We start from the raw sequence: 17335 nt of genomic DNA, 5'->3' as shown, positions 1-17335 counted from the left end.
TAGACTCTTGTCTTCGCTGTTTGTCATCGGAGAGGTGAATTTATTCCATTGGCCGGGTTGCAAAATTGTAAATCAAAAGGCAGATGACCCTCACTGCACAGCGAAACATGATTAGTTGTGATAAATAAAAAAATGGCTGCCATTGACTGGGGCGCATAGAGCGAGTTTGATGGGCTTGATGCAAGGCTACAGCGCTGACGATGAGTCACCATGCAACACTGCCTCGCCATGTGCTCCACCGTTATCGCTCCACAGTTCATCCATGTCAGGGTTTTTCAAAGTGGGTGCCATCATGGCACCCTAGGGAATCCATGAATATCACCCTAGGGAATTCATGAATATCACCCTAGGGAATTCATGAATATCACCCTAGGGAATTCATGAATATCACCCTAGGGAATTCATGAATATCACCTCAGTTGTACTACTCAGACCCGCGGCTATCTAGCACATAGTGGAATGGAATTGAGTTGCAACTATGTACTGTAACTGCTGCGTTCCTCAGATCTCTTCAACAAAGATATTTACAGGGGTGCCTTATTGAGCCAAATTTTTTTGAGAACCACTGCTCTACATAAACCCTTCATCTAAAGACTTGAGGATAAATATACATTTTGTAAGTTGGGGACCTCAGGCCGGCAGTGGCTCAGCAGATAGAGAATCGGAAAGGCTCCTGGTTCGATCGCCAGCTCCTACTGTACACGCTTAGAACATGTATAAGACACTGAGACACCTGAGGTCCATGCTCACAACGCCTTTGTGGTTAATATATATATATATATTTTTAACTTTTTGCTAATGACATGCACAGAATGTGGATACCTGGTTGAAAGTGGTTAATTACACTTTAATGTCAGCAGCTATAGAAGGACTGATTTCAATCATTTGGATTCCATGGAAGCGCACCAAAAACAGACTACACTACTGTACATGCAAGCATTCTATTATTTGTTATTTTAAGATGAATGCAGGTATTTCATAGAAGCAAAGGTTGAGGTAAAGCCTCACTCTGCAATTTCTTCAACTGGTTGGTTATATGGCTACCAAAACGTACAACGTTTCCTTTCACGCTGCTTCACAAATCGCAGATTAAGACTAACATCTCTCACAAGATTGTATTTTGCTTTGATCCATGTAATCTAATGAGAGAAAGTAAGAATGACTATTCAGATCATTTCTCTCTCCCCAGCTACAGCAAAGAAATCTTTTTGTATTTCATCTAATCTAACAACTAAAATATTCTCTTATGGGATCGGGGGATCCTTGTTGGCATCAAATATTTTCAAAAGGGGGTCCGCAGCTTATGTTTCAGGGTTGTGCCTTGACATTAAACTGTTTTTGAAGCGGTGTACCAATGCAGTGGTTCACAAAGTGGGGTCCGGCGACCCCCAGGGGTCCTTGAGGGAGTTCCAGGAGGGTCCCCAGCTAAATGATAGTTAGGAACCAAATGGACCCTTATGGGTCTGTAACTCTGAGAGTGTACAAATGAAACGGGTCCATTTGGTTCCATTTGTGCACTCTCAGAGTTAAATTAACATTTGATTTTACAATATAAATTGGGGGTCAGAGAGATAGAAATGCCATTAAATGGGGGTCCGTAGACTAATATGCAGGTCAAACTGAGGGTCCTTGAAATTAAACGGGTTGAGAATCAATGCTAGAGCCTTCTCTCATGGGGGTCCCTGGGGGTCTTCTCTTATGGGGGTCCCTGGGGGTCTTCTCTCATGGGGGGTCCCTGGCATATCTTTTCAAATGGGGGTCCGCGGGCTAATTAGTGTCAATTTGGGGGTCCTTGACATGCAAAAGGTTTGGGAACCACTGTACTAATGCAGCACTAATGATGTCCCCGTAGATCACCATGGTGCCTGTCCAGGAGTGTCACCTGAAGACCACCTGTGACTCATGCGTGTCCATGAAAGACCCCTACTGTGGCTGGTGTGTGCTGGAGGGCCGGTGAGTGAGTGTGTGTGTGTGTGTGTGTGTGTGTGTGTGTGTGTGTGTGTGTGTGTGTGTGTGTGTGTGTGTGTGTGTGTGTGTGTGTGTGTGTGTGTGTGTGTGTGTGTGTGTGTGTGTGTGTGTGTGTGTGTGTGTGTGTGTGTGTCAATGTAATTTGGAGCTTTAACCCTTAGACCCAGCCACCCTATTCTGGGCGGCACATTCGGCAGAATTAGCCGAACTACAAGCTCAGAACATGTCGAAATATTGATCAGTGTGCGCTTGTAGATCGGCTATTTTTCAGGGGAAAAGTAGCCTGTGGGCCCCTGCGGTGCTCTCCAGTCAATGAATGAAATATAATGGTGGGTTTGTTGCACAGGTGTACCAGGAAGCAGGAGTGTGATAGGTGGATGGAGGAGAACACCTGGCTGTGGTCGCCCAATCAGCAGTGCGTTCAGATCCAGGCCTACAGCCCGCCCAACATCAGCTGCAAGAAGACACGACAGGTAACTACACTCTGTGTGTGTGTGTGTGTGTGTGTGTGTGTGTGTGTGTGTGTGTGTGTGTGTGTGTGTGTGTGTGTGTGTGTGCGCGCGCGCAAGCAGATGTCTTTGTTACATTCATATACAGTCGCAATATAATTACAATACATTTATATTCAAAAGCAGAAAAGTTCATGTGTGGCGTCGGAGTTGGATGTCAGCATGTGTTCAGTAAAAGTGAGAGAGCCTAAGCATATTTTTTGTGTAACTTTCTCTTGGGTAGAATTCCCCCCCGAGCCAAGTTCATTCTTGCTGAGCTGGGCTTAATTTCGACAAGTTCACTCTCCCCGAACTTCTTTTCTCTTCGGATAGTGGCTTCTGTTAATAGTCTGTGTGCAGAGGGCCTCCCACCGGAGTCTGGACGCCAGGGTCACACAGGAAGAATGCGATGGCTTTATGGCTTTGACTCGGAGGCAGATGTGAATCTCACCGGATTCGCACGGAAATTAACTGCGAGTGCACTCTCTGACTGTATGAACACACGCACACACGCACGCGCCGTACGCCCGCTGTGGCAACCCAGGGGAGAATAGGTACAGATTCACAATAAAATAAGAGGCTCAGAGTCAGATTCAACATAAACTTAAATTGTCTTTTATTTAAAGTGTTAGGGAAAGGGGAAAACGGGCAAAACATCAACATAGGGTTCCTCTTGTTAGGGGCTTGGGCTTCTATTCACTTGCCGTCCTGTGGGTAGAGCAGAGAGAGAGCTAGTGACTACTTTAGTTGGGGGAGAGTGCTGTAGGCTCTCCCTTGTGGAGTTCAGTCGGCCTAGGAGGGAGGGAGAGAGAACGAGACCAGGTGAGCCACAATACATGCACAGCACATCCAAGTGGGTCCAAAGGTTTGAGTTAAATCTTGTACTCACTTGAGAGATCTCCCTCATACCAGCCTCCTCATGAACAGAGAGATTCCTCCTTCCTCACACCTCCATTAGTTCAAACTGAGTGCCGCCTGTGATTGCTAATTGTTCCTGTTTGCAGATGACTCAGCGCTCCTGATATCGGGAGAAGATAAAACTCAGGTTGAGGAGATGCTCAGTTCGGAACTCAGCAAAATCAGAATTTGGCTTACGGATAACAAACTCTCATTACATCTGGGTAAAACAGAATCTATTCTCTTTGGGTCTAACCACTCCCTTAGTAGGGTAAATGATTTCAGTGTCAGAATTGACGATATTATAATTACTAGTAAAAAAGAGATTACATATCTGGGCTGTATCCTGGACAACAAGCTGACAGGTGAAGGCATGGCAACAAGGGCGATCAAAAAAGTAAACCAAAGGACAAGATTCTTGGGGAGAATCTCCTCCTTTGTAAACAAGAGGGCTCTCTGGACATTAGCTGGAGCTCTTATTCAGCCCATATTTGACTACGCCCATGGGCGGAGCTTGGGGGGGTTCAGGGGGTGCACTGCACCCCCTGAACTCTGACTGTAGTTTGTAATCATCTCTCTTATCATGATATGATGACTCGCTGTATGGCTGTAGTGCATGTGTGTATGTGTGTGAGCTGCTGTACTACCTAAATAACTCATTTTTAGGGGTTAGGGGTTATTGTAAAAACGCTAAAATAATAAAATAAAGGTTAAAAAAATCGCGCGCGCACGCTGCGCGTGCTAACTAATGTGAAATGTTGAAAAGGTGAAAGTTGTCGTTGGCCAAGCAGTCGCACCCCCCAGCGTCAACTTCAAGCTCCGCCTATGACTACGCCTGTACCTCCTGGTTCTCGAACATCTCAAGGTCACAAAAAATTAAGCTTCAAACCTCCCAAAACAAACTAATTCGACTCCTCATAGGCCTAGAGCCCAAGACCCACCTTTATGCAACACATTTTGATGGCATAGGATGGCTCCGGGTAGAAGACAGAGTCAAGCAGTTGAAAATGGGGCTGACTTTCAAAATAGTAAATTCAGCCCTGCCCTCTGTGCCCTCAGTCCCCATTTACTTAACTGATTACAGCAACTCTCACAGCCACAACACTAGAGGGAGTATAAATAATGATCTGGTGCCGCCCACATATAGAACAAATATGGGTAAATTCACTTTCCACAGCGCTGCCACTCAGGTGTGGAATGCCCCGCCCCCTTCCCTCAAAACAAACAAATCACTGGCTTCCTTTAAAACCGGGCTGAAAAATCACCTAGCAATGTCAGCGGGTCAAAAGGAGAGAAGATGACTGCCCAATCTCCCTATACCCCCCAATCCCCCCCTCCGAGCGATTTATTTGGTATTTAGATTTTTTTAGATTTCTTTGGTACTTACACCTGTAAATAATTTTCATGTTTTTTGAGGTATCTTCAATTAATGTCATCATTGTATTGTGAATGAATGCATTGGGACCCAAATGGAAACAAGACCGCAAGGTCTTTTTTCGGTGCTATCCTTTTGGATAAATGTGCTTACTGCTTTTGACTGTACCATGTACTGTTTTTGCATTTGATATTGTCTAATAAAATAATCAATCAAAAAAAACTGACTCACCAGACAGCTTTGGCGTCGGCTCTTTAAAAGCTTCTGGTGATTGCCTTACTGGCTGCAGGTGCGTCCATGTCCAGGCTCCCATTGGCTGCAATACCTGTACATGGTGATATACTCCCTCTATCACCTCCCCCAGCCTCATTCTGTGGGGAATAGGCCTGGCTGTTTCCCTTGGTTTGCCACAGTGCGCCGCACGCGCGCACACAGTGTGCGTCTTCGGATTCCAAGTGGCCGCTCAACCTCCGAGCCACTGTTGTCCAAACCGTAAACAACCATTTATTTATCTTGTGAAGGCGAGGAAAATGGTCCTCACAATGTCTATTTCCCAAGTTTCACTTTACTTTCATTTGACGTATAGTACAGTAATACAAGTACACACACACACACACACACACACTCGCACACGCACACGCACGCACACGCACACGCACACGCACACACACATTGCACGTTCATGTATATGATGAATTTCAGGCCGGCCTTCGTGGAATCTTTAATGGCGTTGCTATGGAAACCACCGGTGCAACGCAGGTGTTTTTTCGCTCAAGTGCGTGAGCAGGAAATGCTGCTCATTTCATTTCCATGACGACGTACAACATGTGTGGAACATTTCAGTGGCTAGACGTGGATTTGGACTTTGACCACATCACACGACAAAGACCAGATCCCTTCTTAGATACGTTTTTCTTGCTTTAGATGGGTTAATGTCAGTGGTCGGCAAAGTACTCAACCCCAGTACCAGATTCGTACTTGAGTTAAAGTACTGCAGTAGCAGTTAGGGGTTAAGTGCCTTGCTCATGGACACATAAACCAGTGGGTCAACCGGTGACCTTCTGTTTACCAGAGAGCCTCTGACCCACTGACCAGTGGTGGAAAGTATACCTAAATGAATTTACTTAAGTACTGTACTTGAGTAAACTGTTGAGGTATTTGAAAATGGTCACATTGTGTCGCGATGCATTGTGAGCTTGTGGATTTGCTATTTTCAAAAGATGTTTATACATTTGAAAACTTGAAATGGCTGCACATTCTGCATGTGGAGTAGTACATTCAAGTACGTTTTGAAGGGGCATTATGGTCTGAGTAGCAACTAGATGAGCCACCCCCCAAATAAGGGTACACACAAAATAAAAAAACACAATTTAACTAGAAAATTACATAATGTGTCATACCTTCCACGAAGTCAGATTAGTCTGTTCTGACCTGAGATCAGATTCTAAAAATGTCTTCTACATCCTGACAGTTTTCTGAAAAAGCTATGTTTCTGTCAGTGGTTCTTCGATTTTTCAAAAAATAGCAGACCTACAAGCTCATAGCGCGCCACTCGGTGGCGCGCTATGAGCTTGTAGATCTGCTATTTTTCAATAGCTAAAGCATGACGTAATGCTAACACCAAAAGGGGTTCCCGCCCCCAAAATGGGTTAGTCTGTTAGCACTGCAAGGACGTTGTGAGCAGTGTTGGGCGCGTTACTTTAAAAAAGTAATTAGTTATAGTTACTAGTTACTTCTCCAAAAAAGTAACAGAGTTAGTAACTGAATTACTCTATTGTAAAAGTAACTAGTTACTAGGAAAAGTAACTATTTGCGTAAAAAATATGTGTAATATGTCTAAGAATTTGGATTGTTTTTGGGAGCAGGTTTCACAAGGTGCATAGAGTAGAACAGCATAGACACGTAGCCTACTTACAAGTTACAACTTACACATAAGACATAATAACCTTTTGCCATGAGGGAGAAATATACTTCAACTTCAATATATGTATTGCACTTCAATATAATATTTATTGAACCTCAACAGTAAACCAGGTGTAATTGCCTACACCAGTGGCTCTCAAACTTTTTGGACCTCAAAAGTCCAACAACTTCAGACAAGACAACTGGTAGACAATACTGTCTAATTAAAGACACAAATTGGCTCAGAACTTAAGACAACTGGTCAGTGGTCAGTCACTCACACACACACACACACACACACGCACACGCACACACACACACACACACACACACACACACACACACACACACACACACACACACACACACACACACACACACACACACACACGAGAGTCCCTCCCCTGCATATCTCTCTCTCTCTCTCTCTCTCTCTCTCTCTCTCTCTTTGCATGCAGTCAGGCTGTCAACATTAGCTTTAGCATTAGCATGGTCTGTGTAGCATCAAGCTTTCACAACTGAGTCTGACTGCTATGTTTGTTTTATTCTAACCGTGTGAAGCCCAACACACACCGGCTCCGTCCGACGCGGCGCGGCGCGTTGCTGCGCGGCGCCGCCTGGAAAATAGAACTGATTCTATCGGCGCGGCAGGCGACGCGGCACGACGCGGCGGACGGAGCCGGTGTGTGTTGGGCTTCATGTTTGCAGCAACAGGAGAAGCACACACACACACACACACACACACACACACACACACACACAGAGTCACAGACACACACACACACTGTCAGCCGGAGTCCAAGGAGGCGCCGACATGATCAAAGGACTCGTTCTCAGAAAAGTCGATACGTTCCTTTAAGATGCACGTCACGCGGCTCAGGATGAGCCACTATCCAACCCCCGCCCTGTGTGTGTGTGTGTGTGTGTGTACTGTAGCACACAACAGATTGTTTTAGTTATCAGTCGTGACAGGCCGTGGACGTGAAGAGACACCTAGACAAAAGACAAGAGCCTTGCGGGGGGGGGGGGGGGGGGGGGGGGTCATGCACTTGTGGACATGCACCCTGATGCCCTTATACACACTTTTGCATAGATTCATTGCACTTCACGCACGCACGCACCTGCAGGTTTCTTTGTGTCCTCTATACAGCGCGGAGGTGTGATGTGAGAAATAATGACCGTGTCGGTCCTTGCTCTCACTTTCCTCTCTCATCCCTCGTTCCTCTCCCCTGTATCTCTCTCTCTCTCTCTCTCTCTCTCTCTCTCTCTCTCTCGTAGTCCCCCTCCTGTTTTCCTCCTAAACAAATCGGCTGATGGAAAAACACACAATCATATTCTAAATAACTCCGTAAATCCCCGGTATAGCATTTAGTTATCTACGGACAGGTGGTTCACAGAGAAACATACAAGAAACGCAGAGAAACCTTGAAGAAACATAATTGCCTTCCTTGAATGTATTAATGATTACAGCTCACATTTCATATCACACACTAGTCCCCCCTAAAAAGAACAGAATCAGGTTACAGTGGAAGAATACTACCCTGCACAGTAGATTCATATGGAATGTTAGCCCCATATGTGCCCTCTCCCTACGCTCATTCTGTAGCTCCGAGATGAGGTCACACACTGGGCCTCTCCCACCACGTTTCAGAAACGATTTTGACACATGAGAGATGTTCTTTGTACCTGCCAAGCCAATGTCAACAGTACGACTGACAGCTGTGCGTGAGGCGCGACATACAGTATAATGGCTTGGAGAATGTGTTACCTGAGAGTGCACAAATACAACCAAATACAAACAGTCCATTTGTATTTCCATCAGAGTTTATTATTATTATTTGGTTCCATTTGTAGTAGGCTAAGGCTACACTGTCCGTTACAGAGTCACCTCGACAGATCCTGTTTCTCTCTCTCTCTCTCTCTCTCTCTCTCTCTCTCTCTCTCTCTCTCTCTCTCTCTCTCTCTCTCTCTCTCTCTCTCTCTCTCTCTCTCTGTAATCAGGTAGAGATCGTGGTGCCCGCTCTGCCCAGGGTAGGGGGGATGTCCCAGTACACCCTGCAGTGCATCTTCGGCTCCGTGAGCAGCAGTCCGGCCATGATGACGAACAGCCGGGTCACCTGCTCCCTGCCTGACCCCGAGGACATCCCGCCCACCCCTGACCTCCAGGGTAGGTTGTCACGCAGCACACTAGCATGGATGTTGATGCATAATATGTCAGGGCTTTCACTTCTAGTGATTTGTACTAGTTGACTAGTTGCCTAGTTTACTAGTCGACATATTATGTAAATAAAAAAAATATGTATATTTTTAAATGTACATTTAAAAACCTTGTAGATTGGTGACTATAATCTAGCATTGTAGCTGATCTTGAGGCCTACGAAAACGAAAAATAAATAAACGTTTTAAGTAGTACCAACGAGGTCAACTAGTGGTGGGACTAGTTGAATAGTTGAATAGTCGACTAGTTGCTTAAAGCCCTATGATGTTGTTCTATTGCGTTCATAATAACAAGGGCGATGTCCGTTGGGAACGCACCCATACCCATTGTGTGCCTGTTGCCAGTCCATTGTCTCAGTGTTGATTTCGTCGACCAAAAACTATGGCGAGAAATGTTCGCCAACTACTGTTTTTCACGGACGAAAACTATTTTACTCGATAAAAACTAAGCTATGATGACCAAAACTAAGACTAAATATTCCAACTATTCCGTCGAAAAGTCAAACTTTAACGTGGAGAAGAGATCCAGTGGAACTAAAAGACAAGTCATTTTTGGTTGCACTCAGCTGAAAAAATCGGATGTACATGTAGGTGCTGCACGATATGGACAAATTCACATGTCTGTCTGTCTGTCTGTCTGTCTGTCTGTCTGTATGTCCGTCCTCCGTCCGTCCGTCCAGATTATGTATCTGTCACAGTGAAGGTGCTGGTGAACGACATCGAGGTGACCTCGGGTCAATACCACTTCTACAACTGTGCTGCTACGGTCCGGAAGAGCCCCAACACCCCGTAAGAAACGCACGCATGCCTCATGCCTTATACATTACACAAAGAATTGCGATTTAATTGTGTTTTTGGTCATTGGAAATTGGAAATTGGAACATTGTGAATTTAAATTACAATTCCGTTTGACATTTAGGTTTCGTAATAAAAAGTGCACAGGGCAGATATGACAAATAACTGAAATACAGTATACCATGAAATTACTGGCCTTTTTAATACACGTTATACTTTAAGAAATGGCGGAAATAGCTGATCTACAAGCTTACAACGTGTCACGAAGATACACACATACAGTGTGCACACACACACACACACACACACACACACACACACACACACACACACACACACACACACACACACACACACGTATATTGTGGCCTCAGTGTGTTCATGTGTGTTTCCAGGTGCATATCCTGTGTGACCAGTGAGTGGGGGTGTCAGTGGAACGCCAGGAAGCACAGCTGTAGTGACGAGGACGAGTCCTCTGACACACACATCATCAAACCACAACAGGTAGTTGTGCGTGCGTGCGTGTGTGCGCGTGCGTGTGTGCATGTGCGTGTGCTAAACGCCTGAGCTGACATTTTTGGCTCTGCTGTCCACTGCAGGGTTAATGTCAGGCTGAGCCATGGTTTACACCTCAGGGTCAATCAAGGACTCTCTCTCTCTCTCTCTCTCTCTCTCTCTCTCTCTCTCTCTCTTACCGGAATAATTGCATTTTTAGCAGCACTCTGAAGCAATGGTTCCCAAACAGTGGGTCTGGACCCATATGTGACCAACTCCAGCGAAAAATGCCTCAACTCGATTTTTACAAATTACAGATTGTTACAGATTATTAAAGTACAGAATGTAAGCTTTCAGTGGGTCACGGAACAGATTATTGCGGGTCACGACTCGAGTATATTCTTTTCCTACATAAAAATCTGAATAAAATCTAAATCTAAATATATATTTTATTGTTTTTTAATAAAAACATGCAAAAGATACATTTTAAAACAAAACAATCCAGAGAAATTCCATAAATAAATCACAAGCTACAAGCTTGCAACGCGGCATGAAGCAATGCGTTCACTAGCTTGGGGGGTCCCGGACAAACGTCTAATCTCTCTTTTGGGTCTCGACCTGAACCGTTTGGGAACCACTGCTCTACACAGCACTCACTCTCTGTTTGGGAAACACTGCTCTACACAGCACTCACTCTCTGTTTGGGAAACACTGCTCTACACAGCACTCACTCTCTGTTTGGGAAACACTGCTCTACACAGCACTCACTCTCTGTTTGGGAAACACTGCTCTACACAGCACTCACTCTCTGTTTGGGAAACACTGCTCTACACAGCACTCACTCTCTGTTTGGGAAACACTGCTCTACACAGCACTCACTCTCTGTTTGGGAAACACTGCTCTACACAGCACTCACTCTCTGTTTGGGAAACACTGCTCTACACAGCACTCACTCTCTGTTTGGGAAACACTGCTCTACACAGTACTCACTCTCTGTTTGGGAAACACTGCTCTACACAGCACTCACTCTCTGTTTGGGAAACACTGCTCTACACAGCACTCACTCTCACACTGTATTAAAAGCTGTCTAATGGTGTGGTTTGTCATTGTGTTGCTCTCACCAGTCTGCCAGTTGTCCTCAGTTTGGCTCTCCAGAACCGCTGCTCATCCCAGTGGGCTTCAGGATCCCGGTCAACTTCCAGGGGAAGAACCTGGACATGTACCAGGTGAGTGAATCTGACCCTGGTTCAGTTCTGTATGAATGGACATGGATGTACCAGGTGAGTGAATCTGACCCTGGTTCAGTTCTGTATGAATGGACATGGATGTACCAGGTGAGTGAATCTGACCCTGGTTCAGTTCTGTATGAATGGACATGGATGTACCAGGTGAGTGAATCTGACCCTGGTTCAGTTCTGTATGAATGGACATGGATGTACCAGGTGAGTGAATCTGACCCTGGTTCAGTTCTGTATGAATGGACATGGATGTACCAGGTGAGTGAATCTGACCCTGGTTCAGTTCTGTATGAATGGACATGGATGTACCAGGTGAGTGAATCTGACCCTGGTTCAGTTCTGTATGAATGGACATGGATGTACCAGGTGAGTGAATCTGACCCTGGTTCAGTTCTGTATGAATGGACATGGATGTACCAGGTGAGTGAATCTGACCCTGGTTCAGTTCTGTATGAATGGACATGGATGTACCAGGTGAGTGAATCTGACCCTGGTTCAGTTCTGTATGAATGGACATGGATGTACCAGGTGAGTGAATCTGACCCTGGTTCAGTTCTGTATGAATGGACATGGATGTACCAGGTGAGTGAATCTGACCCTGGTTCAGTTCTGTATGAATGGACATGGATGTACCAGGTGAGTGAATCTGACCCTGGTTCAGTTCTGTATGAATGGACATGGATGTACCAGGTGAGTGAATCTGACCCTGGTTCAGTTCTGTATGAATGGACATGGATGTACCAGGTGAGTGAATCTGACCCTGGTTCAGGTCTGTATGAATGGACATGGATGTACCAGGTGAGTGAATCTGACCCTGGTTCAGTTCTGCATGAATGGACATGGATGTACCAGGTGAGTGAATCTGACCCTGGTTCAGTTCTGTATGAATGGACATGGATGTACCAGGTGAGTGAATCTGACCCTGTTTCAGTTCTGCATGAATGGACATGGATGTACCAGGTGAGTGAATCTGACCCTGGTTCAGTTCTGTATGAATGGACATGGATGTACCAGGTGAGTGAATCTGACCCTGTTTCAGTTCTGCATGAATGGACATGGATGTACCAGGTGAGTGAATCTGACCCTGGTTCAGTTCTGTATGAATGGACATGGATGTACCAGGTGAGTGAATCTGACCCTGGTTCAGTTCTGCATGAATGGACATGGATGTACCATGTAGGGCTTTCACTTCTAGTGATTTTTACTAGTTTACTAGTTGCCTAGTTTACTTGTCGTCTAGTTGACTAGTTGTTTAACTAGGCCTACCTATTATTTTTTAATTATAATATTTGTACATTGGTGACTAAAACTATAATCTACCTGATCTTGAGGCCTACAAAATGTGAGGAGAAAAAAAAACGAGTCAACTAGTACCAACAAGGTCAACTAGTTGATTTACTAGTCGACTAGTTGAATAATCGACTAGAGCCCTAGTACCATGTGAGTTCATCTGAACCCGGTTCAGTTCTGAATGGAACTGGACATGCACCACGTGAGTGCATGTGACCTGGGGTCAGGGCGCTGCCATACTGTGTGGTCAAAACCACAATTCAAACAAAAGTTTAAATAATTTGTTTTACGGTAATTTTTTCTTCTAAACATCATCATTGGGTCCTATTATTTGGCTTACAATGCCATTGGCCAGGATATTTGCATAGAAAATTAAATACATATTAATATATATAAATGTTCCCCAAAAGCATCGCTGGGTGTTGCGTTAACCCATTTTGGGGCGGGAACCCCTTTTGGTGTTAGCATTATGCTATGCTTTAGCTATTGAAAAATAGCAGATCTACAAGCTCATAGCGCTACGAGCTTGTAGGTCTGCTATTTTTGAAAAATCAAAGAACGACTGACATAGAAAAATGGCTTTTTCAGAAAACTGTCAGGATGTAGAAGACATTTTTAGAATCTGATCTCAGGTCAGAAATTAAGCATTGTTTTCTCTCCTCCCGTGCAGGGTCGAAGGTTCACCATCGGCACAGAGCTGATGAGAACCGTGGAAGAGGAGGTCGCCCAGGGCCAGGGGTCAAAGTTCAACTTCAGAGGTTACGAGGTCAGTGTTCTGGAAATGCAGTGTTGCTTATTCGTTTTAACCATTGAAGTGTGACTGTCAAAACATTACAACGGTTGAGCGTCAATATGATTCTATTACTCGATGTGAATTGCTTTATAGAACCTTTCTGTAATATTTGTTTCCCCCTATAATCTGTAAAGAGGGCAATGACTGTAATTAGATAGATTGATAGATGTCATTGAACACATACATGCATAATTCCCCCACACGTTAGCTCAGGGGTATTCAACTGGTGGCACCCGGGGTGCTCCTTATTCAACTATTATAAATCTTTGTGTTTGAGCACAAAATGTATTTTGAGAACCCAGGAATGTTCTGCGGAATGTCACCTCGTGCCCTCAAGTCAAGCAGGAATAATTATTTTCTCCTACCCTGTGTGTCTGCGTATCCTTATGTTCCTGTACCGACTTGCCCCCATCGCTCACTCCCCCTTCTCTCTCTCTCTCTCTCTCTCTCTCTCTCTCTCTCTCTCTCTCTCTCTCATCGTGTGTGTGTGGAGCAATGGCTCTAGTCTAGTCTTTCTCTCTTCATGTCACTCTGTTTATTGTCTGCATGGTATTGTCTACAAAGTAGAAACTAAATGTAGTGGAGTAAAAGCACAATATTTGGATCCGAGATGTAGTGGAGTACAGAAGTAAAAGGATTGGAAATTGAAAATACGCTAGTGAAGTAAAAGTACCTCAAAATGTTACTTAAGCACAGTACTTGAGTAAAAGTAGTATACTTTCCACCATTGGTGTCTAACCTCTCAATGGCATGCTAATGGGAGCACTGCACACTGCTGTGCCTAGTCTGCCTATACCTGATGTGAAGTGTGTGTGTGTGTGTGTGTGTGTGTGTGTGTGTGTGTGTTCACAGTTTGCCTATGACAAGCAGCAGGAGGTGAACGTGTCTTTCCACATCAAAGACAAAGACAACGAGAAGAAGATTGACAGCACTCTGACAGGTAGGCGTCTAACACACACACACACACACACACACACACACACACACACACACACACACACACACACACACACACACACACACACACACACACACACACACACACACACACACACACACACACACACACACACACACACACAGCACAGCGTGTGATTGAGTCATGCTGTCACGATCAACAGCTGCATTATGTTCATCTAATATACTGTAATATACACTGCACTGTACCCCCTTCTGTTCTCTCTGTCTCTCTCTCTCTCTCTCTCTCTCTCTCTCTCTCTCTCTCTCTCTCTCTCTCTCTCTCTGTACTGTATATCAGGATACTGCACATTGTCGGAGGTACAAGCATAACTATCATTATTCCTATAATATTGATATTTCATCCCCCCCTCTCCACAGTGGTGCTGTATAACTGCTCTAAGGGCAGGGAGGACTGTAGTCTGTGTAAGCATGCAGAGGCTCAGTACCAGTGTGTGTGGTGCGCGTCCAGCCAGTCCTGTCTCTACAGAGAGCTGTGTCCCTCCCTGCAGCCTGCACAGTGTCCCGACCCCACCATCACCGATGTATGTACCACGCACGCACACACGCACGCACGCACACACACATGCGCACCAGTGTTGAGTTTGACAGCAAATTTTGGTGTATTTTTAGTCACAGCCTTTTGAATAAAATTCTGTTCTGGGAGCCAAAGACGAGATTCTGTGTTTTTTAAAACTTCGTCTGAATGACCCTTTGTTGCTGCAGGGCGATCGATAAAACAGGAAATTAACCAGAAGTGGTAAAAGTCCGCCTCCATCTGCCTCCGTGTGTTTAAATTGTTTCAAATGCATTCATCTTTAAGTTTTATTCTAGTTTTAGTCGGCTAAATCTACAGTTGATTTTGTCAACAAAAATGCTTTTTGGCGGGCCTTAATTGATGGCGTCATAATGGCAGATTTTTCCCTTGGTTGCATGCTGAAAATAGCTGATCTACAAGCTCACAGCGCGTAGCAGCGCAACGCGTTCGGAAACACGGAACACCCGAGCGCAACCAAACATAAAATGATCTCTTCTCCACTAGTCCCTATAGTTTTTATTTGTTGACGAAACTATCAGTATATTTAGTCCTGAGTCATCATGGATTAGTTTGTGCGTGCATGCGGCCTGTTCTCACTACATCCACCCTCTACTTCACAGTCTGAGCCGTGCTTTCAGAGTCTGGAGTCGTGTTCAGAATCCAATCCTTTCACTATATTCTCTCTCTCTCTTTCTCTCTCTCTCCCCTTCTTCCTCTCACCTGTATCATTATTATTCTTCACGCTACACTAAACCATTATATAGCCTAGTGTGTTTTTTTCCCCCGTTCTTTTTTTTAGGATGAATTCTGTTGGCTCGTATTGCATTTCCACCGCCTGCCCTGGTGGCACAGACACCATCATCATCCTTAATAAATAATACAGTTTTTAAATACATGTAGTGTAGTAAAAGTGCAACATCTACCCGTGAGATGCAGTGGAGTAGGAGCAAAAGCATTGGGAAATGGAAATACTCATCTCTTCTATCCTTTCCCCTCCCTCAGATCATCCCTCGTTTCGGGCCTCTGAATGGCCGCATCTCGGTGACCATCAAAGGCTCCAACCTGGGCATCCAGCAGCAGGACATCTGGAAGATCACGGTGGCCGGAGTGGACTGTGTGCACCAGGAGGACAGATACTCTGTCTCCACCAGGTATAGAATTCCTAACGTCATGTTGGTTTTCTTTTGCTTGGATTTTCTTTTTTTCTTTTCTTTTTTGCATTGGCATTAAAAAATAGCTCATCATTTTTTGTTTGTCTTGTCTTGTTTAAAAACAAAAAAAAATCATGATTCTGTAATTCATTGTTTGTTTGCATTATCATTAAATAAATCTAAAAAAAATAATACAAGTAAGACGCCTGAGAGCGTGAAGCGACCTCGCCCCAAAGGGAGAGGTCGCGCGCACGTATCCGCCTCGTTGGTGGCAGACTGCTGGGCGAGCGCTGGCGCTTTGGCATGATGTCATGATGTTTGGCATATCAGATCAACATGGAATGAAGTTTGTTCTGGCCACATAAGGAGCATGTCTTGAGTGTACAGGGAATTGATGAGGTCAGATCAACATATGGAATGTCAGAACAGGTCAGCTCCATATATGGAGATCTAAGGGTGGTAACGGGGACATTCTCTTGTCATTCTCTTGTACAGGGTTTGATGAGGGCCCAGGTAGGTCCGGGCCTTAATTTTCTGGCCTGTTGAGAACTCTAGTTTTTGCCGGCTGCCGGGCTGCAGCAGGCCCGTCTAGAGTTTGAAATTTGAGTGGACCGGAATCAGTCAAAAGGGAGACATCGAAGAGGAAGGATCAACATAATGTATGCCAGAACAGGTTCTGACATATATCCATATATGGAGATCTAAGTGTTTGAGGTTTGAGGTCAGAGTTGGTGGCCAATATTGATGACATCAGGGATCTCCATAATGGAAAGTACAGTAAAGAGAGTGGCCTTGTGGGTAGGAGTGTACAGAGTGTACAGTAAAGAGAGTGGCCTTGTGGGTCGGAGTGTCCGGCCTGAGATTGGGAGGTCGGGGGTTGGATCCCCATGCAGGCCGGGTCATACCAAAAAGCTGAATTCCAATACCCAAAATCTCGGCCACTCGCAGTCGCACTCGGTCACTCCAGCATGGTGGTGTTACGGTGAAATTGGTGACCTGCTGAAATGCTGCTTGGTACTCGGCATCAAGGGTTGGACTGGGGAAAGCCCCTGCGACATACTAGCGTCGTGTCCAGGGGGTGTACTTGTACATCAAGCTGCCTCACACTACAGAAATAGGAGATGGGCTCCTGCCCTATGGGTCGGTGGCCATGGAACCTTAAGGGAAAGATCAGGGAAATGTGAAGAGTGCAGCTGTCTTATCTGTAACTCTCTCTCTCTCTCTCTCTCTC

At 45.1% G+C, this 17335-nt stretch overlaps 2 protein-coding genes across 2 annotated transcripts in view; both read left to right on the top strand.

Annotated features, from left to right (window-relative positions):
* Positions 1 to 17335, top strand: part of LOC310872607 (uncharacterized protein) — a gene marked incomplete at its 3' end in the record, with an annotated part of 236003 nt that overhangs the window by 74717 nt on the left and 143951 nt on the right. The window lies entirely within an intron of this gene.
* LOC310869009 (plexin-B2-like) overlaps positions 1 to 17335 on the top strand; it is a gene marked incomplete at its 5' end in the record, with an annotated part of 78731 nt that overhangs the window by 22300 nt on the left and 39096 nt on the right. The window contains 10 exons of the mRNA XM_083779568.1: positions 1853 to 1953; positions 2315 to 2441; positions 8632 to 8797; positions 9528 to 9636; positions 10038 to 10146; positions 11262 to 11363; positions 13336 to 13431; positions 14311 to 14398; positions 14797 to 14960; positions 15956 to 16104. Coding sequence (XP_083635694.1) covers positions 1853 to 1953; positions 2315 to 2441; positions 8632 to 8797; positions 9528 to 9636; positions 10038 to 10146; positions 11262 to 11363; positions 13336 to 13431; positions 14311 to 14398; positions 14797 to 14960; positions 15956 to 16104 — 1211 coding nt within the window. The remainder of the gene's footprint in view (positions 1 to 1852; positions 1954 to 2314; positions 2442 to 8631; positions 8798 to 9527; positions 9637 to 10037; positions 10147 to 11261; positions 11364 to 13335; positions 13432 to 14310; positions 14399 to 14796; positions 14961 to 15955; positions 16105 to 17335) is intronic.

This window comes from Protomyctophum parallelum, assembly GCF_964188405.1.
Source record: "Protomyctophum parallelum genome assembly, chromosome: 1".
In the NCBI taxonomy this organism is placed as follows: Eukaryota; Metazoa; Chordata; class Actinopteri; order Myctophiformes; family Myctophidae; genus Protomyctophum; species Protomyctophum parallelum.
The sequence above is the reverse complement of the archived record's forward strand: the minus strand, read 5'-3'. Positions and strand labels throughout refer to the sequence as shown.